The sequence below is a fragment of the Thunnus maccoyii genome, chromosome 3 (assembly GCF_910596095.1).
Source record: "Thunnus maccoyii chromosome 3, fThuMac1.1, whole genome shotgun sequence".
NCBI lineage: Eukaryota > Metazoa > Chordata > Actinopteri > Scombriformes > Scombridae > Thunnus > Thunnus maccoyii.
Genome location: NC_056535.1, coordinates 19,390,361 through 19,403,916, shown reverse-complemented (window position 1 = coordinate 19,403,916; position 13,556 = coordinate 19,390,361). Strand labels below are relative to the sequence as shown.

At 40.2% G+C, this 13,556-nt stretch overlaps 1 protein-coding gene across 1 annotated transcript; it reads left to right on the top strand.

Annotated features, from left to right (window-relative positions):
• Positions 1 to 2,073: 2,073 nt before the first annotated feature.
• On the top strand, positions 2,074 to 13,462 carry zgc:172270 (uncharacterized protein LOC100136849 homolog). The gene is made up of 3 exons (XM_042401928.1): positions 2,074 to 2,416; positions 2,657 to 2,844; positions 12,291 to 13,462. Exons 1-3 carry the CDS (start codon positions 2,198 to 2,200, stop codon positions 12,439 to 12,441), a joined length of 558 nt encoding a protein of 185 aa, XP_042257862.1. The 5' UTR covers positions 2,074 to 2,197; the 3' UTR covers positions 12,442 to 13,462.
• The last annotated feature ends 94 nt before the right edge of the window (positions 13,463 to 13,556 follow it).

The window sequence follows — 13,556 nt, the reverse complement described above, 5'->3', positions numbered from 1 at the left end:
ATAGTAGTTTGTCATTGAAACACAGATCTTTTTTTGAAATAGGAAAGTGCATAGGTCAAACATGTGGATGTGTATCTCTTAAAATCACTGAGTTTTGCAAATGGACAGAACAAGTATGAGGAGGAAGTATGAGGTGAGGACATCTCTGTAGGAGGTACTTAGTATATTTACATTATTTTATTAGATTATCACATTGCCACCTGCTGCACTGGCACATCATTTGGTAAAGATGATGATGAGAGCAACATGAGATAAAGGTCTGACAGGTAGCTGTGAAGAGTCTGATAAGGTCTAAGTGAGTGGATTCATAGCTGACCTATTAATAGCACCGAGGATGACTGGATAATGGGTCCAAAGGTTGACAGAGGTGAAAAGGTTTTTTCCTTAAAAGCATGTTGCAAAACATGCTTTACACATGAGAGAGTGCAGAGACCTGAGAATGCTCTTCATGCTATCTGAGCCTAGTGGAGGATGCTGAGATAGCATGCAGTACATCTCCTGGTGCTTCCACATTGTTGCTTTTGATGAACTGGAAAGAGCACCAAGGCAGCAATGCACAGAATTATAGCACAGAATTTGTGAGTTGTCATACCATAACAGTTTAGGATAGCACGTGCAAATCGTTTTGATTAAATGTTAAGCACAAGAATTGGGCACACATGCACACCCGATTATATAAATGAAGAGAGGTGATTTCAAAAAAAGAGATTTAATTTTCATTATTGCCCAGTGGGAGGCAGTATTGTCTTTCAGATCAACTAGTACACTGACCCAATAACAATTATCTCAAGTTACATGATCTTACTAAGCCATAAACAGGCTGGAAAGTAACTGAATGCTGTTACTTAAACTGTACTTGAGTGCAATTTTGGTGTACTTTTTTTTCTTGAGTTTTCCATTTTCTGCTACTTTATACTTAAATGTTGTACTTTTTACTCTACTACATTCATCTGATGTTCACAGGGTTTAAGGCACTTTTAGTTGTTTATCCATATATGCAATACCATCAGGGAGGCATCTGGTCAGTCCCAAATTTATTCTGCAGCATCACAATGACCCCAAACATACAGCCAGAGTCATGAGGAGCTATCTTCATTGACAAGAAGAACAAGGAGTCCTGCAAAAGATGTTATGGCCCCCACAGAGCCCTGATATCAACATCATGGAGTCAGTCTGGGATTACATGAAGAGACAGAAGCAACTGAGATGCCTAAATCCACAGAAGAACTGTGGCAACTTCTCCAAGATGCAGGAACAACCAACCTGCCAAGAACCTTGAAAAACTGTGTGCAGGTGTACTGAGGAGAACTGGTGCTGTTTTATAAGCAAAGTGTGGTCACACCAAATATGGATTTCATTTACGTCTTTTCTGTTTACTGCACTTTGTATGAAGCTAACTGATAAATAAAAACTATTCATGGCATTATTGAAACTTTACTTTTAGTGCTTAAATCTTTTGCACAGTACTGTAGTTACTGGTTGCTTTAAGATTTTCATTTTACATTAAAATACATGATAATCTTTAACATTGAATGCATTGCAAAATGCATTGTTCTGCAATGTGTAGTTGGGGCTCCTTGGCATCTGATGTCTATGAGTTGTTAGCAGTTCCACCAAAGCTCCCCTTCTATCAGCTAAAACAGTAAAATGCTACTTATGCATTGAGAATTAGTATTAACAATCAATCAAATCATTTTATATATACTTTACCTTATATACTTCTTTTGATACTTAACATTGTTGCACTGATACTTTTACTTAAGTAAAAAATATTCCATCACTGACCATAAGTACACACCATCATATAATCTGTAACACCAATAAGGTACTTGATATTCTAATATGAATTACATAATGTGCAATCATTTATTCATTTGTTTTACTCTATCTTGCTGGTAGATCTATCTCATATTGTATGTGTGATGCATTCCCAGTAGGGTGTATCAGTGTATACAGAACCATCTCCCTGCTCACAGTATTTATATCTCTCTATCCTCCCACAGCACAGGAAAATGATCTTGACTTGAAAGACCATCTGCAAATACCACCCAGGGCACTGTAACGTTCCCAATATAACCTCACTGCACACAGCCAGCTGAGGGGTCCAGTCAGCGGCCTTGGTCTGAGCTGTTACGGGAAGTGACAGGCACCCACTCTGCTCTCTGGGTTGTGTTTTCTTCACGTTTGGATAGACACCATGATGAAAGGGGAAGATTCAGAGGAGGTAGAGATCGATTTGGGGGACTCCAGTGACCATGACGAATTTGATAATGGGGAGGAACCTCAGACGCTGTGGAGGGCCCCTCCTGCTCTGGAAGACGAGGAAAACATTCATACGTCTACGTTAGTGGAAATCAGTGATACAAAACCTCTACTAAATGTCAGAGACCCCCGAGGTATCAATGACTGCCTCAAGGTATTGTATTCTTATACACTAGCAACACTGAACTTTGTTTTTTGGACTTTTTGTGCATTTGTTGCATGCAGTAATGCTGATGAAAAAATCACACAAAACCACCAGAACATAGCTGCTTGGCTTATTGCACTGCCCTCCAGTGGATATAACTTATTTGTCTAAAGTGAATCAAGCCAAGCAGAAACCTGACATAATTGTTCACCTCAGTAGCATCAGCACGCTTTCTCTTTGTGTCTCTAGGTGACGTTTGAGGATGTGATCGCTGAGCCGGTGTCTGTGCGCAGTGGGGACAGAGTGTGGATCTGGAGCAATGCTCTGTTTGAAGTGTCTAGGGTTTGGGTTTACCGCATAGTCACAGTGCTTCTGGCCATTCCCACGTCAATCATCTCTGGTCTCCTCTTTGCACTCCTTAGCTGCTTCCACATCTGGTAGGTTTAGATCTTGCTGCCTTCCTCCACATATTAAGGGAACAAAATATTTTCCAATTTGCCACACAAATAGATTGGATTTAATTTGGCCAGGTTTTGAAATATACATTCCTGAAATTTCTGCTTCCACCCCAATAAAATGGGGGTGAATGAAATTTTGTTTGTGGTATATGGAGGCCGAAAGCCTGCAATATTGAGTAAATAAATAAGATATTGTAAAATAAATAATCATATGAATAAATAGCATAAAATACATTAATACACAAAAAATATTATGCAATTATTACAATTTATTATGAAAATTTGACTCACTATGACATGTTTTTCATTTTTATTTCACTATAGATTTTTTTTTTTTATCGTAAAAAGTCTGTTTTTATTTCATGACATTTTCCCCAAACACCATAATGTCACTTTACATGACATTGGAGTTGTAATCAGTTTACACCCCCTAAACGTGTCAGCCATTCACATGTGCCCTTGTGTCTCTTAGCAGGCTCACCTGTTACCAAACTTTAGCCAGCTAGCTCTTGTTAGCTAAAGCAACAACAATGCCAAAGTAATTTGACTCAGGCAACTAGAGGCTGCTGATGTAAATAAATACACAATGCACAGTTACATTGTACCTAACCTCCCCTTTTATTTAGCTTAACAAGGCTACACATAGGTAGGCAGCTAATTACTTTGGTAGGCTCAGGAGCTTAGATTTAGCATTAAAATTAAAATCCAGCAGCAGCAGGCTGCATTCTGAAGATATTGTCAGCGAAAGACACACAACCCTGTGGAGAGCAAAAATGCAGTTTTTCTCTTTGTTGTGGCTAAATGGATCTAGCTGGATTCTTGGCTGCTTGGAGGAAGAAGGTACATGGGATGGCTGAAAAGTGAGGGGACAGACATTAGTGACTCCACTGTCATGAAGAAAGACATCATAAAATAAATGCCATTATGAAATAATGACATTAAACAGTACTCTAAGAATGATCTGTGCTACTAATATTATTAAAGGTTAATGTTCAGTTTATTCATCATAAGGAGGCTACTACTCAGCCTGTAGTTGTATAATGCCCTCAGTAGCTCTGGAAGGAGCTTTCCAAAGTGTGAAAAAATAACCCTGATGCCATCAGGGCTTGGACACAATAAATTTATTACTGAAAGCCTACGTTACTATCTGTAGGTGGAGTTGGAAAGACGGAAGTGTTTACAAAATGACTTCAAATTGCTGGTGTACCCCTTTATTATCTGGCTAATAAATCCAAGATGCAAGAGAAAGATAAACATGACACATCAGTATGATAGGAGAGCTAAAAAGAAGCTAAAAGGTTTTGATTTTAGAAGAATGATGTATGAATGTAACTTGTTAAGTACTGAAGGAAAATGGTAACGGAACAATGCTAAGTAGACTAAATGAGTAGTTTTGGAAAATAACCTCTTGGTTTAAAACAAATGTAATGTTGATTTAACTGTAATAAAATGCTGATTCTCTTATATTAAGAAGGAAGTTGAAATGTAAATCAGTTAAAGGATGCGTACTGTGGTGTGGAAAAAGAGGAACTATGAAACGGCTGGAAAGGAACGAGAAGCCCTAGCAGACACAGATGGTGGTGAAATAAATTGAGAAGTACCAAGTTACAGTTAGTAAAATAAATAGAGCAAAACTAGAATTAGCTAGAAAAACCAAGAGTTCATATCCTGATTTGATCCAAAGTTAAGAAATAATAAAGTATAAAATAATAATAACCTTGTGGTTTCAGGAAAGTGAAAGACCTTCTTTTAGTTGCCTGTTGACAATGCATCAGAAGACAGTGTTGAAGAAATTTCACTCAAGTCCTTGTTCAAAGTTTGCTGTGGTGGAAGTGGTTTAATAGCATTCCGGAAATGCGGTGAGCATACTGACACAGAGCTGGTCTGATACAGTAGACTGACCCAGAGCAGAAGAAGTGGAGAGACTTTATACAGTAAAGATCAAAGCACCAAATGGTGAACAAAAGCTACAGTATGGATCAAAGTAGTGAGGGCATTTACATACAAGATCATGGTTTGCCAGGGGCACGTCGGGAGGGGTCAGATCAGTAGAGGTCAGGAGGGTGACTAACAAATGGTAAACAAAAGGGGTAGACAGGGAGGGCATTTACATACAAGATCAAGGCAAATCCAGGGGCAATACAGGAGAGGTCACATCAGCAGGGGTCAGGAGGTGGAAAGGACTCAAACTTGGCATATGTTTAATCAAAGAGTTGTCTCAGACGTTATTTGATTATCAGGTCTCCAAACTAAATGTGTTCTCCTTTGATGATTGAGTCTGCTCCCAAAGGGTATTCTTCTTCAATCCACACTTTTTTTTTTTTTTTTTTTTTTTTCATTTAGTTCTTCTGTTGGGGTGTAAATTGTGTCACATTCGGATGTTCCTATGTTGATGGTTCCTTTACCTTCAACACACCATGCTAATGTCTTTGGGACTATTGTGAGGGTGAGGGGGTCAGGAGTGTTGCATGAATGACCGTTGGTGTACAGTTGGTGGCAGTTCAGTTGTCTGATTGGAGGTGGGTTGGGACAGGCACAGTGTTCGTAGGTTGAGTTAAAGTGTATTATGTGGCAGATGTCACAGGAAGTGATGGGCAAGGCCATCAATGGGAGTCCGTCCGTGGTGCTGTGTGGGATGAATCCACATACATAACAGTTCTTGGGGTTGGGGCTGTTATCAGCTACCATTTTTGCCAGTTGGAGGTATGTGTTTGTTGAGGGCTGTGGTTCATATATTTTGGGTGTGTTCCCCTCTTGTTGTATCGAAAGGGCTCGTTTGTGATGTTTGTAGGATTGTTTGATTTGCTCCTTGTCCTCCGGCGGTTGCGGGCGCTGTACCTCTTCTTCTGGGGCTCTGGGCCCTGCGGTGCTCCTCTTCTCCTCCGGCGGCTGCGGGCGCTGTACCTCTTCTTCTGGGGCTCTGGGCCCTGCGGTGCTCCTCTTCTCCTCCGGCGGCTGCGGGCGCTGTACCTCTTCTTCTGGGGCTCTGGGCCCTGCGGTGCTCCTCTTCTCCTCCGGCGGCTGCGGGTGCTGTACCTCTTCTTCTGGGGCTGTCAGCCCTGCGTTGTCCTTCGGGGGAGGAGTTTCTTCCCAGAGCTGCAGCCACCCCTCTACGGGCCCACAGGTGATGAAGAAGAAGGTCCACAGGATGAAGATGGATTCTGCCGTTTTCGGGTGCATGGTGGAGGGGGCGTCTTCTTACAGTGGGATGCGTGGACCCACGTGGGACGACCTTCACACTTGATTGCTGTGTTGGTGGTAAGCAGGACGTGTTGTGGTTTGGACCAGCGGGGTTTCAGGGCGTTCTTGTGTCGGAACTCTCTGATGCAGACCCAGTCTTCTGGTTGGATGTTATGGCACGGCTGGTCACTAGGAGGAGACTGGACAGCTTTTACTTGTCTGTGGATTGACTGAACAGCAGAGGTTAGGGCAGAGCAGAATGATATCATTGATTCATCCATAGCATGAAGATCCATTTTCTTCATGCATAGTATTGAATTACTTGATACAGTCATTGGTCTACCCGTAATAATCTCATGAGGTGTAAGTTTGTGTTTCCTGATGGGTGTGGTTCTCATTGACATGAAGGCCAATGGCAATATTGATGTCCATTTTAGACCTGTTTCAGCACACAGTTTGGCTAGTTTGTTCTTCAGAACACCATTTTTGTCGTTCAACTAGCCCTGCAGACTGAGGATGGTATGGATAATGTAGTCTTTGTTTAATTCCCAGTGAGTTACAGAGTTCAGTCATTATTTGTCCAGTGAAATGAGTTCCTCTGTCTGAGTTGATGCTCTGTGGGATGCCGAATCTTGGAACAATGTCTTCAGCAAGCATTTCACTACAGAAGCAGAGTCAGCCTTTTTGCAAGGCCAGGCTTCAGGCCAGTTTGAAAACATATCTATACATACAAGAACATTATCATATCCATCACATTTCGACATATGAATAAAATCTAGTTGTAGAGCTTCAAAAGGTCCCTGAGGGGGAGGATGTGTCGACATTGTTGTCTGTACTGTTTTCCCAGGGTTGTGCTGTTGACAAATCAAACATTTCTCACAGTACTTTTGGGCATACGATGTAAATCCTGGAGCATACCAGTCTTTCAACACTGTCAGACACATTCCTCCTTTACTTACATGCGATAAGCCATGTGACATGCGTGCAAGCCATGGGTACAGGGGCGTAGGTGCCACAATGCGGCCGTCATTGTGGCCCCACAAGTTATTTACATATTTACATCCATGGGAAAACCACAACCTATGCTCCTCCACATCAGCAGTCTCCTGTAAGAGGGCTACATCATTAAGAGAAGCAAGGTCGTTAGCAGGTATGGAAGGACAGAGCTTAACATGGACAGGGTTACCAATTTTGGCAGCTGTTTTGGCCGCATGGTCAGCCAAAGCATTGCCGTTTGAAACAGGATCGTTGGATTTGGTGTGGGCTTCACACTTAACAAGTGCAATAGATGAAGGTAGTTGACATGCATCCAACAGTTCACCGATTAATTTGCCATGTTTAACGGGTGTCCCCGAGGATGTAATGAAACCTCGGTTCGCCCATAACATGCCAAAGTCATGTAAACATCCAAAGGCATACCTGGAGTCGGTGTAAATGGTAACAGTTTTACCTTTGGCCAGGTAGCAGGCTCTCATCAGTGCATGCAACTCAGCTACTTGGGCGGAGCTTGAGGGTGGCAGGGCGACGTTTTCAATAATTGAAAAATTATTAATTATTATTAATATTAATTGACAAATTGCATACCCTGCGTATGGCACTCCATTTTCTCTATAAGCAGAGCCATCAGTATAGAAAACCAAGATCAGAGTTAGGGATAGGAGGTTTAGAAAGGTCAGGACGAGCTTTAGATGAACAAGAGATGACATCCATGCAGTTATGAGGATCACCATCCTCTTCTGTAGGTAGAAGTGTAGCAGGGTTAAGGATGGTACATCTTTTGAGTGTAATGTGTGGAGCAGTGAGTGTTAGTACATATTTTGCCTCTCTGGTCCCTGTCACATGTCTGTGTGCCTCTCTGGTGATTAGGGTGAGTGCATCATGCGGGACCATGACTGTGAGTGGCAAGCCTAGAACAATATCAGCAGAATTGTTAATTGCAAGTGCAGCTGCAGCTACAGCTTTTAGACAAGGTGGAAGTCCTCTCTCTACTGGGTCTAATTTGGAGGAAAAATAAGCAACAGGTCTGTAAGCAGAATTATGGCGCTGAGTAAGAACAGATTGTGCAAATCCACATTTCTCATGCACAAATAGGTTGAAGGATTGATTATAGTCAGGCAGTCCTAGTGCAGGAGCTGACAACAGTCCCTGTTTTAGCTTATTAAAAAGATTCCTCGGCTTGTGATGACCAGGTGAGTGGCTGGGAACATGTTGAGGGTTTGGACATATCTTGGAGTGGAGCTGCAAGTGATGCATAATCAATTATCCATTGTCTGCAATATCCTGTCATTCCTAAAAATGTTTTCATTTGTGACATAGTAGTGGGTTTGGGCACTTGTAATATGGCTTTTATCCTGGAGTCAGTTAATACTCTTGTTGAACCTGATAGTGTGTGTCCCAGATACTGAACCACATTTTGACACAACTGAGCTTTCTTTTGTGAAGTTTTGTGACCCTTTTCAGCTAAAGCCTTGAGAAGGATGACAGTGTCAATTTCACAAGCAGAAGCAGAAGGAGAGGCCAAAGGTAAATCGTCTACATATTGTATTAGGGTTGAACCTCCTGGAAATGAAAGATCTTTGAGGTCACTGTGTAAAGCCCGAGAAAATATTGTAGGTGACTCAGTGTAACCTTGAGGTAATCTGGTGAAAGTATATTGTTGTCCATCATAGGTGAATGCAAACAAATACTGGCTGTCTGTATGTAAGGGGACAGAAAAGAAGGCACTGCAGAGATCAAGTACCGTATAGTGAGTTGAGTTAGCAGGTAATGAAGACAATACAGTAGTTGGATTTGGAACTAAAGGGAAACGGGGAAGTACTACTGTATTGATAGCTCGTAAATACTGTACGAATCTATATTCTGGTTTACCTGGTTTCTTCACGGGAAGTATAGGTGTATTACATGGACTGTTGCATGGCACTATTATTCCTTGGTTAAGTAAAGACTGGATGACAGGACGAATGCCTTCTCTCTTTTCCTGTGAAAGAGGATACTGTGGAATCCTTGGCAGAGAGACATTTTGTTTCAGTAATATTTGTACTGGCTCTGCAGTCTTAATCAAACCAACATCATTAGAAGAAGAAGCCCATACTGACGGGGGCACACTGGACACTATTCTATCATAGATTTTCCCTTTCTCTTCACAAATGTGTTGATTTTGATCTTTTAGGGCTGCAAGCACAGCTGTTGTGTTATGTTGATTAGTCTCTAAAAAGATGCCATCTGGGGAACAATAGATGGTACAGTTTAGTTTGCATAACAAATCTCTCCCTAGTAGATTTACGGGTGTGGTGTCAGACAGAAGAAAGGAGTGTGAAGTTGTGAAACTTGACATGCCTTCAGTGAAAGGACCTATAGATACCATAGTAGGCTCAGATATAGGTATACACATTGGAATGCCTCCAACCCCCACAGCTCTGACTGTCTCTTTGGATGTTTTCAAATTAATGGATTTCGTTGGTTGTAGAGTTGAAAGAGAAGCTCCTGTGTCGACCAAAAATGAGGTTGATTTTCCATTTACGTCTACCATTAAATGAGGTTCTTCATTTGTTTCTGCCAATTTAATTAGTGGAGCCTGGGTTACAATTTTTTGTTTCAATTTGGTCAAAGTCCTGACAGCTCTATTGGTTGTGCTGTGGGGTTTGTTGGTCTCCCATGTGTCTATTCAAAGGAGGTGCCGTAGGCAGGGTTGATGTGGATTGGGTTGCTGCAAATGAGCAATTTCTCACCCCAAATGAAGGAATTCTCAATGCCTCTTTTCCAGGAGGTCAACTTTGTCCGAATTGTGAAGTCCTTCAGGGATTCTCTGCCATTTTCTCTGCTTCGCCTGTGTAGTGAGATACTTAGAAAAAAAACTGTTATAATTTGATCTACAAACAATTTTGTTTAGTCTCAGATCACGATATCATTCCTACAACAGTCATTTTCTAAGATTTGGAAAAGGAAAAACATAAAATGCGTTCCTCAACAGTTACAGAAAAAGACACATGTGAAGTGACAAACATCAACAAAAACTTTGCAATATGAGATTTGGAAAAGGAAAAGAAAACATAAAACGCGTTCCTCAACAGTTACAGACAAAGACACACGTGAAGTGACAAACATCAACAAAAACTTTGCAATATGAGATTAAATCTTTTGATTTAATCATTCATATTTGTTTTGGTGCTTCCGGAAGACTTATCCAATTTTTTTTTTTCTTGTTTTATGCTTTGAGTTGTATTATTTCTTTCTAGCTGTGGCACTAGTTTCATTAGTTTTAACTCTGCGTTGTGTTATTTCTTTCTAGTCGTTACACTAGTTGCACTAGTTTAAACTCTGCGTTGTGTTATTTCTTTCTAGACTCTTAGTTGCATAGGATTTTACATTTGTGGCTAATTTCTTTCTTTACCACATTTTTCTCTTATTTGTTATAAATGTTGTTCCTTCAACATTTATTTTCTCTTATTTGTTGTAAATGTTGTTCCTTCAACATTTATTTTCTCTTATTTGTTGTAAATGTTTTTCCTTCAACATTTATTTTCCGTACTTCAATTTTTATTTTCTTTATATCACGTTTTCTTATTTTTTTTATTTTTATGTTGCAACAAATTTTAAGCTTTTGGTACCATTTACCATACATGTATTTAACAGGACCAGTCAACACTTTCCCAAACCTTCTGCTAAAATAACTTACATTTTCCTTCTGTAAAATCCCTTCAAAAAAACTTTCATATACACCTACTTTTTCCCACAATTCACTTACCAAATCTTTCAAATCAACATTCTACTCAGAAGATACAAATCATTTTTTTGTGTAAGGAGAGCGAGTCAGATTCTTACAAATGAAATATACCTGTTTCTGAGTATTGGGAGAACTAGTCAATCCCTGGGAGAGCAAATCACCCTACTTCTTCACTGGAACCTGCGTAGGCCTACTCACTAGTCCCCTTTTGGACTATTTCTCATCCTCGTCAGGATCTAGTACTGTCACTGGATGTTACTGGAGATATAAAACCTTAAGAAGAGCGAGTCAGATTCTAAGGCAAGGAGGAAGCAAGTAACCTCACAACCAAGTCAAGATTCCTAGGTTATGAAACTACAAGCGTTTCCTAAACATCTACAGAAACATCTCCACAGACTATCTCTCAGTGTTTCCCAAACACTGGGACCAACCCTTGGTCCTATCCTCGTCAGGATCTAGTTCATAATGGCCATTTTATCTGTAACAGGATATTACTGGAGATATAAAACCTTAAGAAGAGCGAGTCAGATTCTAAGGCAAGGAAGAAGCAAGTAATCTCAGTTATGAAACTACAAGCGTTCCTAAACATCTACAGAAACATCTTACAGAGAACACATCTCATTAACCCCCATACACAACCACACAGCAAACTTACTTAAATCAGGATGGCGTCACCCTTCTCCGGGACTCCAATTCCACAGACCTCCAACAATACACAGCAACAGTAATTAGGTTTTCAAAAGGACCTTACCTCTGAAATTTGGATTTGGTCACTGGTGTGTTTTTGGTCTGGGAAAGGAGTCTCCGTTGAAGGTCTCTTGCCATCCGGGTCACGGCACCATTTGTTGAAGAAATTTCACTCAAGTCCTTGTTCAAAGTTTGCTGTGGTGGAAGTGGTTTAATAGCATTCCGGAAATGCGGTGAGCATACTGACACAGAGCTGGTCTGATACAGTAGACTGACCCAGAGCAGAAGAAGTGGAGAGACTTTATACAGTAAAGATCAAAGCACCAAATGGTGAACAAAAGCTACAGTATGGATCAAAGTAGTGAGGGCATTTACATACAAGATCATGGTTTGCCAGGGGCACGTCGGGAGGGGTCAGATCAGTAGAGGTCAGGAGGGTGACTAACAAATGGTAAACAAAAGGGGTAGACAGGGAGGGCATTTACATACAAGATCAAGGCAAATCCAGGGGCAATACAGGAGAGGTCACATCAGCAGGGGTCAGGAGGTGGAAAGGACTCAAACTTGGCATATGTTTAATCAAAGAGTTGTCTCAGACGTTATTTGATTATCAGGTCTCCAAACTAAATGTGTTCTCCTTTGATGATTGAGTCTGCTCCCAAAGGGTATTCTTCTTCAACAGATATCTAAAAAACTTGTACATATCAAACTAAAACTGGCATGATGAGAATAAAATATATACAGAAATCAATGTCAATAAGGAACATGATGTGGACTTTTTTCCCCTAAAATTTAGTCTTACATCATTTTCACTATGTGTCTCTTTCTATGACAGGGTGATTGGTCCCTGGATCAAGTGTATGTTTATTGGCACACACTGGCTACAGAGCCTTTGGAACATCGTGCTGGACATCATTGTACGTCCCCTCCTCACGAGTGCCGGGAGATGCTGTGGAGGCTTCAGCATTCACCTGGCCAAAGAATGAGACTCACACACAAGAAGCAAATCCACACTGGGATTGTTTGTTATGTGCACAAGTTTTCGTGGACTGAGCCCAAGTGGGCATCGATATTTGGTTATTTAATATTTCTTCCTAAATAAAATGTTCATAATAACATGTTTACCACAGATAAAACATTGTCCAATAGTATCTGCCAGTCCTTTTTAATGATTATACAAGACTTGTGACTTTTTCAAACAGGGATTTGGTGTGCCTTGGACTTGACTCAGTGACAAAAAGAAGATGATGTAATTCTTAACTTCATCTTCACAGTGCGAAATCGCTTTTGCGAGACCAAAAAGAGATTAGAGTTCTTAACAAATAAGTTGATAACTTCCATTATGCTGCCTGATTTGAAGAAAATGAGAATGATAAAAGTGACCCTTTTTTGTTGAGCAGGCGACACATTTTCTAAGGAAAATTACGGATGTTTTCTAGAATTTGAAGTAATTCTAACAGAGTTTGTTATGCAAATTGAATGTTGTATAACCTTTATGTCATGATGTTTAGGTTCAGTTTTTATATTTTCTTTAGTTTAAGCATGTGGGATGAATGTTTACTGAGAACTAACTTCAATCCTAGAAGTTGCAAGTTTCAAATGTAAGAATATTTAGTTCTGAAGAAGTTACATTGATTGATAATGCTGGGAGGAAATGGCAACAAAAGACATGGATTACAGTTTTTTTCTGTCTAGAAGATTAGCTCTAAATACAAAACATAATTGTTCTGTTAAATTAAGTGATGAGCCAGTGGGAAGAAAAGGTTTCATTCTGTGAGCATCTTGCAGACATGTACATACTGTATATGAATTAGAAGACAAGATCTACTTCCAAAGAACTATGAAGCAATTACAGCCTCTGTAACTCATTCCTTCTCCACTTTAGACTCATTAATGTGATCAGAACAGATATTTTAATCATTCTCTGTTATATGTCATATTGCTTGGATAATATGAAGGGCCAGGCATTGTTAGAAAAATAAAAATCCAATATGCTGCTTATACTGATTTTGTGGTTTAACAATGCAGTTATTTATACATTGTAAACAAATGTTCTTGCTAAGTTGTGTTTTTAATAACTACTGTTGTATGTACAATAGAG

Bases quoted from the DNA above. Each gene is read 5' to 3' on its own strand.
- zgc:172270 (XM_042401928.1), top strand. From the start codon at position 2,198: ATGATGAAAGGGGAAGATTCAGAGGAGGTAGAGATCGATTTGGGGGAC. The intron at 2,417-2,656 runs GTATTGTATTCT...TTGTGTCTCTAG, and splicing joins GTATCAATGACTGCCTCAAG to GTGACGTTTGAGGATGTGAT. The intron at 2,845-12,290 runs GTAGGTTTAGAT...TTTCTATGACAG, and splicing joins CTTAGCTGCTTCCACATCTG to GGTGATTGGTCCCTGGATCA.